Genomic DNA, 22,332 nt, shown 5'->3' with positions numbered 1-22,332 from the left:
ACCAGAATCGATCTGGGCTGGGCGCCTGCTGGAGGCTCTGGTGCCAACGCGCGGTGAGCTCTTTCTATCTGTAGGTCTTTTGCGGCCGGTATATCAAGGTTCTCTCTAAGTAGCTTCTCCACGAAGGGAATCATCAATCCGGGTTTACCTTCAGTTCCTTCGGGAACTCCGTAAATCCTCACATTTTCCCTTCTTGAGCGGCCTTCTTGATCTATTAGTTTCCACTGGAGCTGGTCTTGCAGCTTCAGCATTTCTGCTATCACCTCCTCTGCGTTTTGTAGCTTCTCTTCAATTCCAACAATCCTCGCTTCGGCTTCATCTATCCGCGAGTTAGTTTTTACTATTTCTCCTTTAATATCTTCCAGCTGTTTGCTGTTATCTTGTCGGAACTCGCGAATCTCTCCGAGAATCAAGGACAGAGTCACCGATTCCCCCTCATTATCTCCGTCCTGGCTTGCCGTGGGGGAGCTAGGCCCGTCACCTTGCTGCGTCTCTTTATGTTTATCAGCCTTCGGAGCAGACTTTTTAATCTTGTTCTTAGACATCATCCTTGCCCCTTTTATTAATATAGTTATGCAATATTAAGTAGTTGTCTAAATTCGATTATGGGGCAGTCTACCTTCTTTTTTGTCGAGAGACCTTTTCCTTACGCCGCCATTCCCTTGATGACCCGGAAGTCCCCTCGAGAATATCGCAGAGGAGATTTACAAGGATGTTGCCTGAATTGGGGAGCATGCCTTATGAGAATAGGTTGAGTGAACTCGGCCTTTCTCCTTGGAGTGACGGAGGATGAGAGGTGACCCGATAGAGGTGTATAAGATGATGAGAGGTATTGATTGTGTGGATAGGCAGAGGCTTTTTCCCAGGGCTGAAATGGTTGCCACGAGAGGGCACAGGTTTAAGGTGCTTGGGAGTAGGTACAGAGGAGATGTCAGGGGTAAGTTGTTTTTTTTTTTAACTCAGAGTGGTGAGTGCATGCAATGGGCTGCCGGCGACGGTGGTAGAGGCAGATATGATAGGGTCTTTTAAGAGACTTTTGGATAGGTACATGGAGCTTAGAAAAATAGAGGGCCATGAGTAACCCTAGTAATTTCTAAGGTAGGGACATGTTCGGCACAACTTTGTGGGCCGAAGGGCCTGTATTGTGCTGTGGGTTTTCTATGTTTCTACGTTAATAGCTTTTTGGCACTGAGCAACTGTATGGATGTTTTCCAGTCTGGATTTCAACAACACCATACCACCAAGACTGTTCTGGTCAAGATTTTAAATGACAACTGCTTAAACCATGATGGTATTTCAGTTTTGGTTTAACTGAATCTTCATGCTGCTTTTGACGCAGTTGACCATGGCATACTACTGGACAGACTGGAAAACTGACTAAAGTAGTTTAAATCATATTTACATGAGAGGGACTATTTTGTATCGATTGGTAGCTACATATCTGACTGAACAAAAATGAGATGCAGAGCCTCAAGGGTCCACACTAGGGCCTCTTCTGTTTAACATGTACATGCTCCCTCTAGCTCAAATTATGGTAAGCAACAAAATATCTGACCTTAATTATGCAGATGGCACTCAGATTTATATAACAGAATCAATAAGTGACTATAGTCCCATACAAACACTAAAAAACAGTATTGAACAAATCACTGATTGGATGAGCCAAAATTTCCCCTAATTAAACAAAGAAAACTGAAATAATTGTGTTTGGTGTCAAAAAAGAACGATTAAAAGTCAGTGCTCTCTTAGAATCCCTGTCATTAAATACCACAACCCAAGACAGAAAGCTTGTTGTGATGGACTCCAACTTAAATTTTAATTGCCACATTCAGACAATTACAAAGTCAGCCTACTGCCATCTTAAAAATACAGCGAGAGTTAAAGGACTTATGTCTCAGCAAGATCTGGAAAAACTCGCCGATGCACTTTTTAGTAGGCTTGACAACTGTAATGGCATTTCAACAGGTCTCTGTAAAAAAAAATCCCTCAGGCAGCTGCAGCTCACTCAGAACGCCGCTGCTAGAGTCCTCACTAAGACCATGACAGTGGAACATATCACCCCAGTTCTCAGATCACTACACTGCTTCCTGTCCATCAGAGGATTGGCTTTAAAATATTACTACTGGTTTATAAAGTACTGAATGGTCGAGGGCCAAAATACATTCCCAATCTCTTGCTGCATTGTGAACCTTCCTGAGCTCCCAGGTCATTTGGTATGGGTGTGTTTACCTTCCCCAGAGTCAAAATTAAACATGGTGAAGCAACTTTTAGTTACTATGCTCCTCATATCTGGAATAACCTTCCAGAGGATCTGAAGTCTGCCCCAACTTTAAGCTCTTTTAACTCAAGGTTTTAAACTTTTCTTTTCACTGTAGCTTTTAATTAGAATCTCCGGCACTGTAACTTCTATTTATCATATCTATTATTTACAATTTTATTCCCTTATTGTCTGAAATTTGATGTTTATATCTTGTTCTATGTAAAGTGCTTTAAACTGCCTTGTGTTTGAAAAGTGCTATAAACTTGCTTATGTTCCCCTAGAACTTTTCACTTTTCACCCTTAACCCATGACCTCTGGCTGTAATCCCACCCAATCTCTGTGAAAAAAGCATTTACCTTATCTATACCACTCGTAAATTTGCATACCTTTATCAAATCTCCTCTCAATCTTCTACATTCCAAGGAATAAAGTCCTAACCTATTCAATCTTCCCTTATAACTCAGGTCCTTCAAACCCGACAACATCCTTGTAAATTTTTTCTGTACTCTTTCAACTTTACCTACATCATTCCTATATGTAGATGCATACCTAAGCTGCACACAATACTCCAAAATAGGCCTCACCAATGTCTGATACAACTTGAACGTAACATGCCATCTCCTGCGCTCACTACTGATTTATGCCAAAAGCGTATTTCGGCCAGACGGGATGCACGGTGGAAATGCATATCAAGGAGCACATGAGGTGTATCCGTTTGGGTTACCCGGAGAAATCAATGGTAGCAGAACATTGGATTGACTTTGATGGCACAAAACTACTGTGCCATGCCAATGGCTTTTGGGACTGTCTGGTAAAGGAAGCCATTGAAATAAAACTAGCGGAAAAGAATTTTAACAAGGATGAAGGTCTTGCTCTAAGAACTGGAATTCAATTGTAAACGAGGTGGGAGCAAAAACCTGATTAGATCAGGGCTAACCAGTCAGAAGGGACGGAATACAGGGGTATAAATACAGGGGCAACATCCCTGAAGGTGTCAGAGTTTGTCATCGAAACATCAGTTCCCATCAATACTTGTACCCGGTGTGAAGCCGATTAGATTTCAACCATCATATATGCCAGGAAAGCACTAGATCCTTTTTCCTGAACACATTTGACAAACTCTTTCCCAACTAGTCCTTTTACAGTGCAAATCAATATTTGAAAAGTTAAAGTCACCTACTATAACAACCTTATGCTTCTTGCAATAGTCTGCTATCCCTCTACAAATTTGTTCCTTTAAATCTCCCAGACTGTGGACGGTCTATAACACAGTCCCAAAAACATGGTCATAGCTTTCTTGTTGGTCATTTCCATCTATAAGGCCTCACTTGACGAGTTCTCCACTCTGTCCTGACGGAGAACTGCAGTGACATTTTTCCTGACTTGTCATGCCACCCCACCTCCTTTAATCCCTCCTACTCGGTCGCATCTAAAACTACGGAACCCCAGAATATCAAGATGCCAGTCCTGCCCCTCCTAAAGCCAAGCCTCACTAATGGTAATCCAACCCCTGAGCTCATCTGCCTTTCCTACAATACATCTTGCATTGAAATATCCACAGCTCGGGACAGTAGTCACACCATGCTCAACCTTTTGATTCACAAATTTGTCTGAGGTCTTAGCAATACCTGTCTCACAACCTCTCCATTGTTGGCTCTGGCACTCTAGTTCCCACCCTCCTGCAACTCTACTTTAAACACTCCCATGCAGCACTAGCAATCCTGTCCACTAGGATATTAAACCCCCTCCATTTCAGGTGCAAACCATTTCTTCTGCACAGGTCCCACCTTCTTAGGAAGAGAACTCAATGATCCAAAAATCTTATGCACTCCCTCCTACACCAACTCCTTACCCATGTGTTAAAACTTTATAATCTTCCTCTTTCTGGCCTCACTAGCACATGGCACAGCTAGCAATGCTGAGATCACAACCCTGGAGGTCCTGCCCTTTAATTTAGCACCCAACTCCCTGAACCTCGTCACTTGTCCTACCCATGTCATTGGTATCTACATGGACCACAACCTCTGGCTGTTCACCTTCCCACTGAAGAATGCTGAGCACTCAGTCACAGATGTCCCAGACCCTGGCAGCCAGGGAGCAACATACCATCCAGGAATTTTGCTCTCATCCATCTTGTGGATGGAGATGGCCACAGGGGTACTCTGGACTGGCTCCTTAACCCCTATCCCCTTCCTGATGGTCACCCCAGTTTCCTGTGTCCAGCATCTCTCCCAATGTCCTGTTTATCACCCCCTCAGCTTCTTGAATGATCCAGAGTTCATCCAGTTCCAGCTCCAACTCCTTAACTTGGATTGTTAGAAGCTGCAGCTGGATGTACTTCTCCCAGTAGTCGTCAGGGACACTGGATGCTTCCCCTCTTCCCACATCCCACAAGAGGTGCTTTCCACTCTCCTGCCTGGCAACTCTACTGTCCTAACTGAGCAGATATAAAGGAGGAAAAACAATAGATAGATTCATAGATAGGTTCAGAGGGACATGGGATAATTGCTGAGAAATAGGATTAGTTTGAAGGGCTGAAGGGCCTTTATCCCTGCTGTATATCTGTCTCTATAACAACATTAATTACCTTGTCACTGGGTTTTCTTCTTTGCCAAGGAGGTGATTAAATCCAGGCGACAGGTTTTCTTTAGGACAGCGCTTGGGACTTGACTTGGCAGACAATGATGTTAACAAAGTGTTTCGTTTGGCTAGAAGAGGGGGAAAAAGAAAATCAATATTTTAACGGTATTTGGAATAATTAGATGCATCAGCTAGGCTCTGCAATCTCCAGTTTACATTTCATTGGACATTATAGATTCAAGTGCTGAACTATTTTTACTCATGGGACAATTCAAAGTTTGAACAGAACCGGCAGAAAAGGAAATAAAAGTATGGTAGTACTAAAGGGGTAGGATGAGATGGGTGCATAAACAGCTTGTTCCCTGACGGTAAATAAATCAAGAAATACACAGTCTACGGGGAGATATCTGTGAGTTCCTCAGAGAAACTCAAATTATTAGCGGTAGTAAGAACATAGTGCAAACATCAAAGACTTTTGTAACTTGGCAGATCCACATGAAAAACCTATGAAGAAAGTAACTGGGCAGAGCTGTAAAATCCCCTAGAACTACAACCAATTGACAATTCTAACACAGTGACAAAGGTAAATTTCATTATCAAAGTACACCATATAGAACCCTGAGATTCATTTTCCCGCAAATCTATAAAATAGTAACTATAACAGGATTAATGAAAGATCAACCAGAGTGCAGAAAACAAAAAACTAGGCAAATGCAAATATAAATAAATAGCAATAAATAATGAGAACATGAGATAATGAGATAGAGTCCTTAAAGTGAGATCATTGGTTGTGAGAACATTTCAGGTGTGAGTCCTGAAACTCCTATAACCTTCTACCTGATGGCAACAGTGAGAAGAGAGCATAGCTTGGGTGGTGGGGGTCTCTAATGATGGATGCTGCTTTCCTATGACTGCGTTTCATGTGGACGTGCTCAAAGGTTGGAAGGGCTTTATCTGTGATGTACTGGGCCAAATCCACTACCTTCTTAGGATTTTCTGTTCAAAGGCATTGGTGTTACCGTACCAGGCTGTGAAGCAACCAGTTTGTCGAAGTTATCGATGTCAAGCCAAATCTCCGCAGACTCCTATGGAGGTAGAGGTGTTGCCGTGCTTTCTTCACAATTCCACTTATGTGAAACTTTTGTACTGATCTTCCAGAATTCACAACATTCTGAAAAGGACTGCAAAATACTAAAGGCAATAGCTCTAGTCCCAAAAAGCACAAGAAAGAGGAGAATGGGAACTAAAGCCAGCTAATCTCGCTAGTTGTTGCGAAACTGCTGGGATCTATTTATAAGGATATGCTAAAACAGTATTGAGAAAATCATAATATAGTTTGGGGGTTCCTAAACTGGGGTCCATGGACCCCTGGGTTAATGGTAGGGGTCCATTTAATAAAAAAGATTGTGAACCCCCCTCCCATCTAACCATTAGATGGAATCAGTAGAATTTCATGAAATTAATGGGATTAAGGGTACCAAACAAGGCAGGAATTTTTGAGGTAAAATATACAAGCTTGAAAAAACAAATTACTGGAGGAACACAGCAGTCAGGCGGCCTCAATGGAGGCAGAGGAAAGGTCACGTTTCTGGTTAGCCTTAGCAGCAGTTTGTTTCCTGCTGCAGATTACAGTATCTGCAGCCTTCTGTCTTTTCAATAGATGTGTTCAAACCAGTTAAAGTGGTGTATTTACACTCTGAGATATTTAAATCATCCTTAGAGACAGGTGAGGTACCAGACAATTGGGAGGATAGCTAATGTTGCTCCGCTGTTTAAGAAAGGCTCTAAAAATAAACCAGGAAACTACAGGTTGGTGAGCCTGACATCAATAGTAGGAAAGTTATTGGAAGGTATTCTAAGGGACAAGGAATGTGAGTATTCGGATAGATAGGAAACAATTAGGGATAGTCATCATGACTTTGTGAGTGGTAAGTCGTGTCTAGCCAATCTTACAGAGTTTTTCAAGGAGTTACCAGGAAAGTTGATGTAGACAGGGCAGTGGATGTTGTCTGCATGAATCTTAGTAAGGCATTTGACAAGGTCCCACATGGGAAGTTGATCAGGAAAGTTCAGTTGCTTGGCATTCAAGATGAGGTAGTAAACTGGATTAGACAATGGCTTTGCAGGAGAAACCAGGGAGCAGTAGTACATAGTGAGGAAAACCAGAGGGATCTGGACCAGCTGGAAAAATGGGCTGAAAAATGACAGGTGGGATTTAATGCTAGTTAGTATGAGATTTTGCACTTCAGTAGGACCAATCAAGGTAGGTCTTACACAGTGAACATTGAGGGGTGCTGTAGAGCAAAGAGATCTGGGAATACAGGTACATAATCCATCGAAAGCAAATAGGGCCATAAAGAAAGCTTTTGGCACAATGGTCTGCATAAATCAATGCATTGAGTAGAGGAGATGGGATATTATGTTGAAGTTGTATAAGATGTTGGTGAGGCATAATTTGCAGTACTGTATGCAGTTTTGGTCATCTACCTACAGGAAAGATGCAAATAAGATTGAAAGAGTACAGAGAAAGTTTACAAGGACGCTGCTGGTACTGGAGGACCTGAGTTATAAGAAAAGATTGAATAGGTTAGCATTTTATCTCTTGGAACATAGAAGATTGAGAAGAGATTTGATAGAGAAATACAAAGTTATGAGGGGTATAGATAGAATAAATGCAAACAGGCTTTTTCCATTGGGTGGGACTACAACTAGAGGTCATGGATTAAGGGTGACAGGTGAAAAGTTTAAGAGAAACATGAGGAGAAACTTCACTCAGAGGGTGGTGAGAGTGTGGAACAAGCTGCCAGTGCAAGTGGTGCACACAAGCTCGATTTCAATGTTTGAGAGAGGTTAGGATAGGTATGTGGATGGTAGGGTCCAGCTACAGGTTGATGGGACTAGGCAGTTTAAACGGTTCACCACTGACGAGATGAGCTGAAGGGCCTGTTTCTATGTTGTACTCTTCGATATCTGCGACTCTAACCTTCCATCAAATAGCTCTCAGTATCGAGAATAACACACTAGTACAGATGGTTACCCACAGACACCAAATGATCTGGTTGAGAGGCCTTGCTCAGTGGGAGGCTGTTCACAGCCTGTGAACAAGCGTGGAGATCAACTGTAACATACCCAAGTTTGCTGACAACAGAAGACTAGACAGCACCGTGGTTGCAAGAAAGATGTAGTCTTCAAAGGAATGGGGACTGATTAGGTGAACAGGCAAGGAGATGGCATAGAGCATGTAATATTATCAAAAATGACACCACTCACTTTGGAATGTAATGTTTTATGAGAAACAATTAACCTTGATTTTTACTGGTTGTCATAAATCATAGAAGCTAGAACAGGAAAATTAGTAAGTGGTTTGTAAGCATAGAGAAAATACAAGTGGTTAGTAAGCATACTGAAAATATTTAACTAATCTATAAATAGCTAATCTTATTCAAAGAGTTACAGAAACATTCGTACTTGGAGTAGAAGTGGGTGTCGACTTCCTGCTTGAAGGGGGTACAGATGATGATCTTTGGCCTGAGGGAGAACTATTGCCTTTTGATCTAGTTCGACCCTTGCACGAGTCCACTGATTGGCTTTTACAGCAGCTGGAATCCACAAATCCCAAGGCCTGTGTGCGTTTCAAGACTTCTGCTTAGACAAAAAACAAATAATCGAAATTCATTTTTTTCAATAAATATTCAAAAAAATTTTAAAAATTACAACTTTCACAATAATTGAGATGAAATTGATCCACACTGATTAGGAGGGTAAGAGAGTCAGTCACTGGTTTGGAAATTTAACCCCGTCATAGCTTTATATAGCTGATATCTTTCTCTAGATTAAGTCTGTAAAGTCCATTTGGAACCCTAGCAATAAATTAAAGCCAGTGTCCAAACTACAATGAACGTTAACTATAGAGTGTAGTCCACAATACAGTCATGCTTTAGGTATAGCCTGGGTCAAGCAGGTGTGGGGGACCCAGGAGGTAATGTTATATGAGCTGGCTTCTGGCATCCTCCTTCCCTTCCCCTCACCTTCATATTCTGGCATCTCCCCACACCCTGATGAAGGGTTTCGGCCTGAAACAGACTGTTTATTCATTTCCATAGATGCTGCCTGACCTGCTGAGTTCCTCCAGTGTTCTGTGTGTGTTGCTGTGGAGTTCCAACATCTGCTGAATCTCTTGTGTTTGAGTAATAACCATTATTTTTAATCTGATTTTACTGCAGCAGAAGTGGAAGGGAAATGTGAGTCTAATGACAGAGTACTGAGAAATATAGGGAAGAAAGTCAGGCAAGTCCCCTTGAGCCTGAATCCGCAGGTCGAAAATTTTCTTCCAAACTTTCTCAGCTTCTGAAACAGTCTCAACAAGTTGGAATATAGCAAATGAAGCATAATCTGTTTAAGGGGAAAGAGAAAAGAAGTAAATACATGACAAATGAGTTTACATCTGCTGCTGTTAGAATCTATTTTTAAGGAAGGAGTAACTGGGATTTGCAAACAGCATCACAAGTATAAAATGGTTTGCCTTGTTTGGAGTTCAAACTCATTAGTCAAAACTTCTGGGGTTCCAAGTGGACTTTACAGACTTAGTCTAAAGATGCTAGCAACACACACAAAATGCTAGAGGAACTCAGCAGGTCAGGCAGCATCTACGGAAATGAAAAAAAGTCAACATTTCTGGCCAAAACCCTTCTTCAGGACTGGAAAGTAAGGGGGAAGATGCCAGAATAAAAAGATGGGGGGGGAGGGAAAGGAAAGGAGGCTAGCTGGAAGGTGATAGAGGAAGCCTGGTTGAAAGGGTCAAGGGCTGGAGAAGGGGAGTGGACTGTGAGAAAGGGAAGAAGGGGACCCAGGAGGAAGTAATAGGCAGGTGAGAAGTAAAAGGTCAGAGTGGGGAATGCAGTGGGGTGGGAGGAGAGAAGAGAATTTATTTACTGGAAGGAGAAATCAATATTCATGCCATCAGGTTGGAAGCTACCCAGAGAGAACACAAGGGGTATGAGTGGACTAAATTGCTGAACCAGTGACTCAAACACCAAGTTAATACACACAGCTGGAGAACCTAGAACTTTGTCACAGAAACCCAGGAGCAATGACAACAAATGGTTAGAATTCTGAACTTCAGATTGCTCTGATATTTAGTCTTTGTGAAAGTTCAAGGTCAAGACAGACAGATTTTGAGACGGCAGTGCTGTGGTTAACTCGACGCTTTACAGTACCAATGACCGGGTTCAATCCCCAGGCATCTGTACATTCTCCCCATGACTGCATGGGTTTCCTCCAGGTGCTCAGAATTCCTCCCACAGTCCAAAGACAAATCAGTTAATAGGTTAATCATTGTAAATTGTCCTGTGATTGGCCTAGGGTTAAGTCAGGGGTTAAGACAATAAAATATAGGAGCAGAATTAGGCCATTTGGCCCATTGAGTCTGCTCTGCCATTTCACCATGGCTGATCCATTTCCCCTCTTGGCCTCAATCTCCTACCCTCTTCCCATAACCCTTCATGCCCAGAGCCATCAATCAGTCACTGTATGATAACATTTTAATTCCAGAGATCAATCTTATGAATCTTCCCTGAACCCTGTCCCTGTCCAATGTCAGCACATCCTTTCTAAGATGATGGGCCCCAAGCTGCTCACAATACTCCCAAGTGAGGCCTCACCAGTGCTTTATAAAGCTTCAACATTACATTCTTGCTTCTATATTCTAGTCCAATCGAAATGAATCCTAACATGGCATTTGCCTTCCTCACCACAGACTCAACCAGCAAATTAACCATTAGGGGGTCCTGTACAAGGACTCCCAAAAGTCCCTTTGCGCCTCAGGTTGCTGGCAGCATGGCTCAAAGGGCCAGAAGAGCCCGTTCTGTGCTGTATCTTAATGAATGAACAGAATCTGGCACGGGGAACAGTAAGCTCATGGATCCTCTCCAGTCTAATCCTGCTCCAACTTCCTATGTTCTTGTATTGCTACTGGCAAGTTTATGTGCATGTTGGCTGAAAACAGTAACCAGATATCACTGTATAGGTTAGAGCCGAGAAAAGCTAAAAGCAAGTTTCCACAAGCGGATGGAATATCACTACTTCCTACACAAGGAAAACACTTCCATGGCAGAAGAAACAGAGCAAACTATTTTCTGTATGATACGCTTAAGTCCCATACAAAAATCTACACAGAAAAGGTCAATCACAGCATAGCAGGTGACAATTCGGTCCATCTGGTCCACATTAGTATTCGCTTTCCAGAGAGCAAATAATCCGAATCACATTTACCCATTTGTTCCCATATCCCTCAACCCTCATTCAGCTTAACTTCAAACTTTTTGCCTCAACCACTAAAGCACATTTCTATAGTAGGGTGTTGTTTTTACTCACTTTAAAATTTCCTGTTTGATATTCTATTTATAGCATCTCATTTTAACCCCCTCACCACTGTGGCCTCCTAACTGGCTCCTGGATCGAATGCAGTGATAATTGGCTTTGTGGTTGTGACTCACTTCTGTGAGCTTCAGTTCTGAATGTTAGTTGCTTACTTTTATTGTTCGCACAATTTGTTTTTTTCTTCTGCACATTAGGTGCTTGACTGTCTTTTTAATGGATTCTTTCTTGGATTGTATTCCTTTGTTTTGTGGCTGACTGTAAGGAGACAAATCTCAAGATTGTATATAGTATACATACTTGATCATAAATCTACTTTGAAGAAACACTTACCTAAGCAACTAATTCTACTCCTAGCTAATTTTACTGTTGTTCAAAATTCAAAGCAAATTTATTAACAAAATAAATGTTACCATGTACAAACCCAAGATTCATTTTCTTGCTGACATACTCAGCGTAGTAACTATAACAGAATCAATGAAAGAGGGTGCTGACTGGGGATTCAACCAATGTGCAAAAGACAACAAACTGCAAATATAAAAAGAACTAAATAATAATAAAAATAAATAAATAAGCAATAAATATTGAGATCATGAGATAAAGAGTCAGTGAGAGTGAGTTGTAGGAACATTTCAATGATGGAGCAAGTGAAGCTGAGTGAAGTTATCCCCTCAGGTTCAAAAGCCTGATGGTTGAGGGATAATAACTGTTCCTGAACCCGGTGGTGTGAGTCTAGAGGCCCTGTACCTTTTCTGATGGCAGCAGCGAGAAGAGAGCATGACCTGGGTAGTGGTGGCCCCTGGTGAATGGATGCTACTTTCTTGCAACAGTGTTTCATGTAGATGTACTCAATAGTTGGGTGGGCTATACCCACAATGGACTGGAATGTTTCCACTACTTTTTGTAGGATTTTCTGTTCAAGGGTATTGGTGTTTCCATACCAGGTTGTGTTGCAACCTGTTAATATACTCCCCAATACACATCTATAGAAGTTTTGTCAAATTTGTAGATGTCATTCTGAATCTCCACGAACTGCTAAGGAAGTAGAGATCCTGCCATGCTTTCTTCATAATTGCATTCACTGCTGGGCCCAGGACAGGTCCTCTGAATTTAAAGCTCCTGACGCTCTCCACCCCGATCCTCTGATGAGGACTACTTGTGTACCTCTGGCTTCCTTCCCCTGAAGTCAATAATTAACTAATTGGTTTTACTGACATTGAGTGAGAGGTTGTTATGGCACCACTCATCCAGATTTTCAATCTTCCTCCTATATGCTGATTCATCACCACCTTTGATTCACCCTATGACAGTGGTGTCATCAGCAAATTTGAATATGGCATTGGAGCTGTGCTTAGCCACACAGTCATAAGTATAAAGCAGGTAGAGCAGAGAGCTAAGCACACAATCTTGTGGTGTGCCTGTACTAGTGGAGATTGTGGAGGAGATGCTATTGCAATCCGAACTGACTGGGGTATGCAAGTGAGGAAATCAAGGATCCAATTGTACAAGGAGGTATTGAGGCCAAGGTCTTGGAGCTTATTGATTAGTTTTGAGGGCATGACAGTATTGAATGCTGAGCTGTAATCGATAAAGAGCATCCTAAAGTATGCATCTTTGCTATCCAGATTATCCAGGGTTGAGTAAAGAGCCAATGAGATGGTATCTGCAGTGAACCTGTTCCTCTGGTACACTGGTACAGTTGATAATGTTTCATCACTAACCTCTCAAAACACCTTTTCACTATGGATATAAGTGCTATTGGACAACAGTCATTGAGGGAGGTCACCGTGTTCTTCTTGGGCACTGGTGCAGGTGAAGCCTGCTTGAAGCAGTTGTGTACCTCAGACTGCTGAAGCAAGAGGTGAAGATATCGGTGAACACTCCTGCCAGTTGATCAGCACAGGTCTTTAGTACTCAGCCAGGTACCACGTCTGGACCAGAGAGCTGCTTTTGCTATTACACTTCCTACAACCAGGATTAAACTAACTGACATGTTTTTTTCCCCAAGGGACGTGAACTCCTAGGGGTGCGCCAACATTTTTCCCCAATCCAATGTTCACCATTCCCTAAAGTGAGCTGCCTCTTAAACCAGTACAATGCTTCAGATGGACGCATACCCACAATGTTTTAAAGGAGGCAATTCCAGGTTTTTGACAGCAAAGGAATGGGAATGTATTTCCAAGTCTGAAGTATGTAGCTTGGAGGGAACCTTCCAGGGATGATGTTCCTATACTTCTATCCTTGAGCCTCTAGCTAAAGAGGTCGTGAGTCTGGAAGGTGCGATTAAAGCCTGGAATGGAAAATAGCAAAGCCCTTGAATGGAAAATCCTACAAAAGTAATGGATATGGCCAGTCCATCACAAAGCCCTCCCAACCATTTAGAGGAAATGCTGTCACATGAGAGCAGTCACCATAAGTAGGGTCTGCCACCATCCAGGCCATGCTCTTTTCTTGCTGCTGCCATCAGGAAGAAGGTACAGGAGCCTTAGGACCCCCACCACCAGGTTCAGGAACAGTTATTACTCCTCAACCATCAGGCTCTTGACCGAAAGGGGATAACTTCACACAACCCCCATCATTGAAATGTTCCCACAACCAATGGACATTTCATCTCATGTTCTCCATAGTTATTGCTTAATTTATTATTATTCCCTTCTTGTATTTGCAGTTTGTTATCTTCTACAATTTGATTGAATGCCCAAATTGGGCAGTCTTTCATTGATGCTACTATGATTATTATTCTATAGATTTGTTCAGTATGCCCACAAGGAAATGAATCTCACGGTTGTGTATAGTGACATACACGTTTGTACTTTGAACTTTAAAGAGTTTCATTAAGTTATTGTGTGCATCTTGTAGATGGTCAGTAGTGAAATGAGTGAATAGTTGTGGATTGGGGTCCTATCCAGTGGGCCTCTACAGGCAAGTGAAGAGTGCTCCATCACACTCCTGACTTGAGCCCTGTAGATGGTGGACTGGCTTTGAGGAGATAGGAGGGAGTTACTCACAATAGGTTTCCCAGCCTCTGACTTGCTCTTGTAGCCATATTATTTATACAGCATATCCAATTCAGTTTCTGGTCATTGGTAACTCCTAGTATATAGATAGTGGGGCATTCAGTGATAGTCATGTGATTGAATGCCCATTACTTTTTTCATCCTTGCAATGCTTTTTGAACAAGATTAATACCTACAATTTACTTGCAATTTTTCAGTCTTCAGGCACCATCCATAACTGCAGATAATTGTAAGACTATGACCAGGGCCTATTGAATTCCTTCCTCCTTTTCTCTCAGTGAGTTGGGATGCATCACATCCAGCAGAGATTTGGTAGCTAGCCCTTCAAATAGGTCTCTATCAATTGACACAACCAGGATCTCAACAATACTTGATGTACATAATATTTGTTGTTGTGATGGGAGATTTTAACTTTCCTAATATTGATTGGCATCTCCTTAGTGCATGGGGTTTAGATGGGGTGGAGTTTGTTAGGTGTGTTCAGCAAGATTTCCTGACGCAATATGTAGATAAGCCAACTAGAGGAGAGGCTGTACTTAATCTGTTATTGGGAAATTAACCTGGTCAGGTGTCAGATCTCTTGGTGGGAAGGCATTTTGGAGGTAATGACCACAACTCTATCTCCTTCACCATAGTGCTGGAGAGGGATAGGAGCAGGCAATTTGGGAAAACATTTAATTGGGGTAGGGGAAAATATGATGCTATTAGGCAGGAATTTGGGAGCAGATGTTCTCAGGGAAATGCATGGCAGAAATGTGGCAAATGTTCAGGAAACATTTGCATGGAGTTCTACATAGAGGCAGGGAAAGAACGGTAGGGTTAAAGAACCATGATGTTCAAAGGATATAGAAAATCCAGTTAAGAAGAAAAGAAAAGCTTACAAAAGGTTCAAGAAACTAGGTACCGTTAGAGCTCTAGAAAATTACAAGGTTGCTAGGAAGGAGCTTGAGAATGGAATTAGGAGAGCCAGAAGGGGCCATGGGAAGGTCTAGGTGAGCAGGATTAAAGAAAACCCCAAGGCATTCTACAAGTATGTGAAGAGCAAGAGGATGAACCATGTGAGAATAGGACCAATTAGCTGCAATACTGGAAACGTGTGCACAGAGTCAGAGGAGGTAACAGAGGTACTTAATGAATACTTTGCTTCAGTATTCAACAGGGAAGAAGACCTTGCCAATTATGGGGATGACTTACAGTGGACTGAAACACTTGAGCATATAGACATTAAGAAAGAGGATGTGCAGAAGTTTTTGAAAAGCATTAAGTTAGATAAGTCACCAGGACCGGATGAGATATACCCCAGGCTACTGTGGGAAGCAAGGGAGAAGATTGCTGAGCCTCTTGCCATGATCTTTGCATCATCAATTGTGATGGGAGGAGTACCGGAGGATTGGAGGGTTGCAAATGATATTCCCTTTTTCAAGAAAGGGAGTAGAGATAACCCAAGAAATTATAGACCAGTGAGTCTGACTTCAGTGGTGGGCAAGTTGTTGGAGAAGATCCTGAGAGGCAGGATTTATGAGAATTGGAGAGGCAATCTGATTAGGGATAGTTAGCATGGCTTTGTCAAGGGCAGGTCATGCCTTATAAGCCTGATTGATGTAACGAAACACGTTGGTGAAGGTAGAGCAGTGGACGTAGTGCATATGGATTTCAGAAAGGCATTTGCTAAGGTTCCCCATGCAAGGCTCCTTCAAGAAGTAAGTAGGCATGGGGTCCAAGGAGACCTTGCTTTGTGGATCCAGAACTGGTTTGCCCACAGAAGTCAAAGTGTGGTTGTAGACGGTTCGTATTCGGTGACCAGTGGTGTGCCTCTTTGTGATTTTTATAAATGACCTGGATGAAGAAGTAGATGGGAGGATTAGTAAGTTTGCTGATGACACAAAGGTTGGGGGTGTCGTGGATAGTCTGGAAGGTTGTCAGAGGTTACAGCGGGACATCAATAGGATGCAGAACTGAGCTGAGAAGTGGCAGATGGACTTCAACCCAGATGAGTGTGAAGTGGTTCATTTTGTTAGGTCCAATTTGAAGGCAGAATATAATATAAATGGCAACACTCTTGGCAGTTTGGAGGATCTGAGAGGTCTTGGGGCCCGTGTCGATAGGACACTCAAAGCTGCTGCACAGGTTGACAGCATTGTTAAGAAGGTGTGTTGGGATTCATCAACTGTGGGATTGAGCTCAAGAGCTGTGAGTTAATATTACAGCAATATAAGACATTGATCAGACCCCACTTGGAGTACTGAGTTCAGCTCCGGTCACCTCACTACAGGAAGGACGTGGATACTATAGAGAGAGTGCAGAGGAGATTTACAAGGATGTTACCTGGATTGGAGGGCGTACCCTTATGAGAATAGGTTGAGTGTACTTGGCCTTTTCTCCTTGGAGTGGCGGAGATGAGGGGTGACCTGATAGAGATGTACAAGATGATGAGGACATTGTCAGGGGTAAGTTTTTCCACACAGAGAGTGGTGGATGCGTGAAATGCACTACCGGCAGCGGTAGACGAAGCAAATACAATCGAGTCTTTTACGAGCCTCCTAGATAGGTACATGGAGCTTCGAGAAATAGAGAGCTATGCATTAGGAAAATTCTAGGCAGTTTCTAGAGTAGGTTACGTGGTCAGCACAACATTGTGGGTTGAAGGGCCTGTGATGTGCTGTAAATCTCCATGTTCTATGTACATAAGAAGAGGGAATTCAGACTCCAAAACCAAAGAGCCATTGTACAAAGAACATTTACAGCATAGGAACCGGCCCTTTGGAACAAACAAACTAACTAATCTAACAATCAAATGCCCAACTAAATTAATCCCCTTTGCCCACACAATGTCCATCTCCTGCACATTCATGTACCCAAGAGCCTCACGAACACCTCTATTATATTTGTCTCCCTAGGCATCACATTCCAGGCACCCAGCAATCCACGTACAAAAAAAAAATCCTACACATTTCCTTTCAACCTACACCTTCTAGCTTTCAATGCATGCCCACTTATCCTTTTGTGAAACATTTCAACCCTGGGAAAGTGATTCTGTTTGGCCACTCCATCTACGCCTTTCAGGTCTCCCCTCAGTCTCCACCACTCCAGGGAAAACAACCCAACATGATCCAATCTCTCCTTAAAACTCATGCCTTCTCATCCAGGCAACATCTTGGCAAACCTCTTCTGCACCCTCTCCAATGCCTCCACATCCTTCCTGTAATGGGGTAACTAGAACTGAATTTCAATACCCCAGGTGCCATCTAACCAGATTTTTATAAAGCTGCAATATAACTTCCAACTCTTAGTCATAGAAAAGTACAGCACAGAACCAGGCCCTTTGGCCCATCTAGTCCATGCAGAACCATTTAAACTGCCTACTTCCATCGACCTGCACTGGGACAGTAGCCCTCTATACCCTCCTACCATGTACCTATTCAAACATCTCTTAAATGTTGAAATCAAGCTCACGTGCACTGTTTGTGCTGGCAGCTCATTCCACACTCTCACCACCCTCTGAGTGAAGAAGTTTCCCCTCATGTTCCCCCTTAAACTTTTCACCTTTCACCCTTAACCCATGACTGCTAGTTGTACTTCCACCCAACCTCAGTAGAAAAAGCCTGATTGCATTTACCCTATTTATAAACCCTCATAATTTTGAAAACCTCTATCAAATCTCCTCTCAATCTTCTATGTTCCCAGGAATAAGGTCCTAACCTATTCAATCTTTCCTTGTAACTTGTAAATTTTCTCTGTATCCTTTCAACCTTATTTACATCTTTCCTGCAAGGTGACCAAAACTACACACAATATTCCAACTTAGGCCTCATCAATGTCTCATACAACTTCAATATAGCATCCCATCTCCTGTACTCATTACTTTGATTTATGAACTCAGGTCCTCAACTAATAAAATCAAACATGTCATCTGCCTTTTTGCCTATGTGACCACTTTGAGGGAGCAGTGGACTTGGACCCCCGATCTCTGTACATCAACGCATTGAATTGAATCTTTACATTTGACCTCTTAAAGTGCAACATTTCACATATGGCCAGGCTAAATTATTTGCAACTATATAATGACATCAGGAAATCTAGTTTTGTTAAACATGAACTGAATTTAAATTAATTTACATATTAAGCTTGTGGCAAAATGAGCAGAATGAAGTGGGCCTTACTTGTTCTGTCTCCTGCTCCTGAAACATCCTGTAATTGTGCTTGTACTCCCCAGTTTTCAGAACTTTTTCTGGAATCAAGTTGCTTCAGTGCTCTGAGAATGGGAGGATTGGGCTCTGACGGATCCTGCTGGCTGAATGGGTGATCTTTCTCTGGTGGAGAATGGTACCTGGGCAAAACAACAAATGAAAGAAGACCATGCTTCATCTGCTATTCTGTAACTCGACTCATGTATTTTTTTCAAGTATTAGTGACTAAGTTATCGCAAGTAAATTCTGATCCAGAAAGTTAATTTGAATCTCACCCCCACCCTCAACTTCAGGAATTTAAATTTTGAGAAAATAAATAATTTAAAATGGAAGTAAAGGAAAATCTAGGAACAGCAACAATGTTTGGCAGAATATAGCATTAATGGCAAGACTCTTGGTAGTGTGGAGGATCAGAGAGATCTTGGAGTCCGAGTCCATAGGACACTCAAAGCTGCTGCGCAGGCTGACTCTGTGGTTAAGGTGGCACACGATGCATTGGCCTTCATCAATCGTGGGATTGAGTTTAAGAGCTGAGAGGTAATATTGCAGCTACTGTATATAGGACCCTGGTCAGACCCCACTTGGAGTACTGTGCTCAGTTCTGGTCGCCTCACTACAGGAAGGATGTGGAAACCATAGAAAGGGTGCAGAGGATAGTTACAAGGATGTTGCCTGGATTGGGAAGCATGCCTTACGAGAATAGGTTGAGTGAACTTTTCTCCTTGGAGCAACAGAGGATGAGAGGTGACCTGATAGAGGTGTACAAGATTATGAGAGGCATTGATCTTTTTTCCCAGGGCTGAAATGGCAAGCACAAGAGGGCATAGTTTTAAGGTGTTTGTAAGTAGGTACACAGGAGATGTCAGGGGCAAGTGTTTTTTTTTAAAAAACGCAGAGAGTGGTGTGTGGAATGGGCTGTCAGCAGTGGTGGTGGAGGCGGAAACAATAGGGTCTTTTAAGAGACTCCCGGATGGATACATGGAGCTTAGAAAAATAGAGGGCTATGGGTAAGCCTAGGTAGTTCTAAGGTAAGGACATGTTCGGCACAGCTTTGTGGGACGAAGGGCCTGTATTGTGCTGTAAGTTTTCTATGTCTCTATGTTTCTAATGTTGACAAACATCCTTTAGGGAATGAAATCTGCTATTCTTTCCCTTATTTTATATGTTGGGAACGCTATTGGTATTTAGGGCAGCAATGAAAGGCATCCATCTCTGATGGTGTTCAGGGCTTCCTTCATCGTGCCAGTAGCTTCCTCTCAGTTTTCACTACTGTCAGTCACATAAGTCCCGGGTGGAGACTCAGCAAAATCTTCACACTCAGATTTTGCTATTTCCGTAACAATTTTGTTTTACCAGCCCGAGCTGAACCCCCAAACCTGGAGGACTGGTAGACCACTCTTAGTCTGGCCTCTACCCTTTGACAAGTTTGGCATGGGTGACCCTACCAAGAGCCAAAGCACAGAGCACCGACTCCAGCCAACACAGCCCTCTGGGTCATTGAGGCACTTAAGCCTCCAAACCGAACAAGGTTGTGGCTCTCTTGGAGGATCTTTTCCCATCTGACCTGTTTTATGGCTTTCAAGCCACCAAATGCATGTGTTGTACTGTGGTTGCCTGCAGATTTCTGCGGCATCCATGGTTCAGGTCTAGACTTTCTTTTTGCATGGTTGTACCTTACCGATATCTTTACCTATGCTATGTGCTCGGTGCTATGTGTGACTGTTGGTAATGTGTTTTGCACCTTGGCCCCAGAGTAACACTGCGTTATTTGGCTGTGTGCATGGGTATTCGTGAACAGTTGAATGACAGTCAAACTTGACTTGAATTAGGCACAGGCAGTAAAGGTTCATCTGCACCTCGTGAGCAAATATAAAACAGACCTTTGGTTTAAATGACTGCAACAATAATTAGAGCAATAATATTTATACAAGTGAAATCTCCCTGAGAATCAACCTCAGCAGAGTTGATCGTTCCACAATTAGGCACGAGTGCTAGCCAAAGTGGATTCGCCATTTGCCTTTTACACATTAAAATCTACACATTGTCAATAACAAGAGTATGTAATCAAATAAAGACAAGTTTGCATAGGCTGTTTCGTTTAGAACCATGGAAGGAAATTTAAAATGCAAATATAAGATGACGATGACGAAATGTGGATTAAATTATACCCACACGTACTAGTGTAGGAAGCTCTTCCCCAATCTCCATTTTTGAAGTTATTTATCCAAGTTCTCACATGCAATGTCACACAAGTTCAGATAGTTTGGAATAAAATTTTACATTCAAGTTGTTGTTTTTCAAGTAACCAAGGAGGAGCTAATGATGGCGCCAGAGGTTTTTGCAGACCCAGGAGACTTCTTCCAGTTCATCCATGAAACAGCTTGTTCTTTTTCTTTTTTCATGACCTTTTCTTTTCAAGTTGGCTGGGGCCCTGTCAGAGTCCATGATCTACAGCTGCAGCTCAAACTACGATTCTCCACAGATGGTGGGTTCTAATTCTCAGACTCACCACGTGGCCTGGTGTTTCGATACCGTCAGGTGTGGCCCCATGGACAACCCAGTTGTTCGACAATGTCATCGGCTAAAGCGTCGCAAGAGATTCAAACATCAAGACAGCAGGCAGTGTGTGCTACTGCCGAAAGCCTCTGTTTTCCTTTCTGTCTCTCCCTCAAGGGCGAGTGAGAATTTGTTGGTCCTTGAGTCAGGGGGTCAGAGAAATGATACAGAAGATTTTAACACTGAAACAGCAAACTGTCGGTCTCTCTCTTGTTGTGGGAGTGATATCTCTCTCTACCTCACTAGTGAGAGAAAAAAAAAGCCTGTCTGAGATGGACAGCAGTCTTTGATAGACTATTTTTTGCTATTACTTGGTGGGGGCTGATGCTGTTGCTGAAGTTGGGGGGAGGAGGGTTGACACTTTTACTGTTGCAAGTCTGTGCGTGTGTCTGTGTGTGGCTTTAGGATTCTAACATTTTCTATCATTCATCCTTTGGGTTTTTTTTCTGTTTATGTGGATGTCTGAAGAGTAAGAATTTCAGGTTGTATACTGTATACAATCTCTGCAATTAGGTGGAACCATTGAACCCTCACTTGCAACGGCTTATATGGCTAGCAGCCACAAGATTGAATCAACTTCCCTGATTGTACCACACAACTTGGCAATGGTTTGATCACTTTTAATCAATAACCCTCCAAATTATTCTCCTCAAATGTCTATCCATTTGCTCTTGAAAGCCCTGATCGACTTTCTTTCTGCAGCACTCATGGGCAGCAAGTTTCACGTTTTTTAGGCTTAGGTTCCTTTAATATCAGAGTATGTATATAGTATACAGCACAAAATTTATATTCTTCACAGATATCCACAAAACAGACCCCATAGAATGGATAACAGAATATCAAAGCCCTGACACCCCCTTCACAGAAACTGCAGCAAAAGCATCAACCATGCCCCCAGTTACACCAGCAAAAGCCCCCAGAGAGACTTTGATCCAGAGTCCATCTAAACTGCAGTCCATGGTCCATGTACTGAAAAAACTACATGTGATATCCACTGTCTAATGGGGGGGGGGGGGAGAAGAGAGAAGACAGAATGGGTGGTTGAGTGAAAATATGTCTCTACCATAGGAGGTGCAAGGCACTCCTTTCCTCCACTTACCTGCAGGTCACCCTTGGGCACGGTGAATTACCTGCTTAGCTCCCCCCTCCCCCCACCCATCAGGGTCTCGTGAAGCCATGGGAGCAGGTGGTGATGGTTGTTTGAGCAGCTGGTGCAGATCACAAGTCCTGGTTATGTGACCACTGACACCAGGCAGACAACATCTGAAGAGTATTGATAATAGCTTGGGATAGGGGGGGGGGGGGGGGGGGTCCACTAGTCTTGTAAAGACGCTGTCCAGAAGAAGGCAATGGCAAA

General features: G+C 42.7%; 1 protein-coding gene across 3 annotated transcripts in view; it reads right to left on the bottom strand.

Moving 5' to 3' along the window:
- The window catches only part of LOC140186211 (M-phase phosphoprotein 9), a 118,291-nt gene that overhangs the window by 28,435 nt on the left and 67,524 nt on the right, over positions 1-22,332 (bottom strand). For all 3 annotated transcript variants that reach the window (XM_072240188.1, XM_072240189.1, XM_072240190.1), the window contains 3 exons: positions 18,393-18,559; positions 8,309-8,482; positions 4,848-4,968 (listed from right to left, as the gene is read on the bottom strand). In XM_072240188.1, the coding sequence (XP_072096289.1) occupies positions 4,848-4,968; positions 8,309-8,482; positions 18,393-18,559 (462 nt within the window). The remainder of the gene's footprint in view (positions 1-4,847; positions 4,969-8,308; positions 8,483-18,392; positions 18,560-22,332) is intronic.

The sequence above is a fragment of the Mobula birostris genome, chromosome 22 (assembly GCF_030028105.1).
Source record: "Mobula birostris isolate sMobBir1 chromosome 22, sMobBir1.hap1, whole genome shotgun sequence".
Taxonomy (NCBI): Eukaryota; Metazoa; Chordata; class Chondrichthyes; order Myliobatiformes; family Myliobatidae; genus Mobula; species Mobula birostris.
Note: the sequence above shows the minus strand (reverse complement) of the source record. Positions and strands in the feature narration are given on the sequence as shown.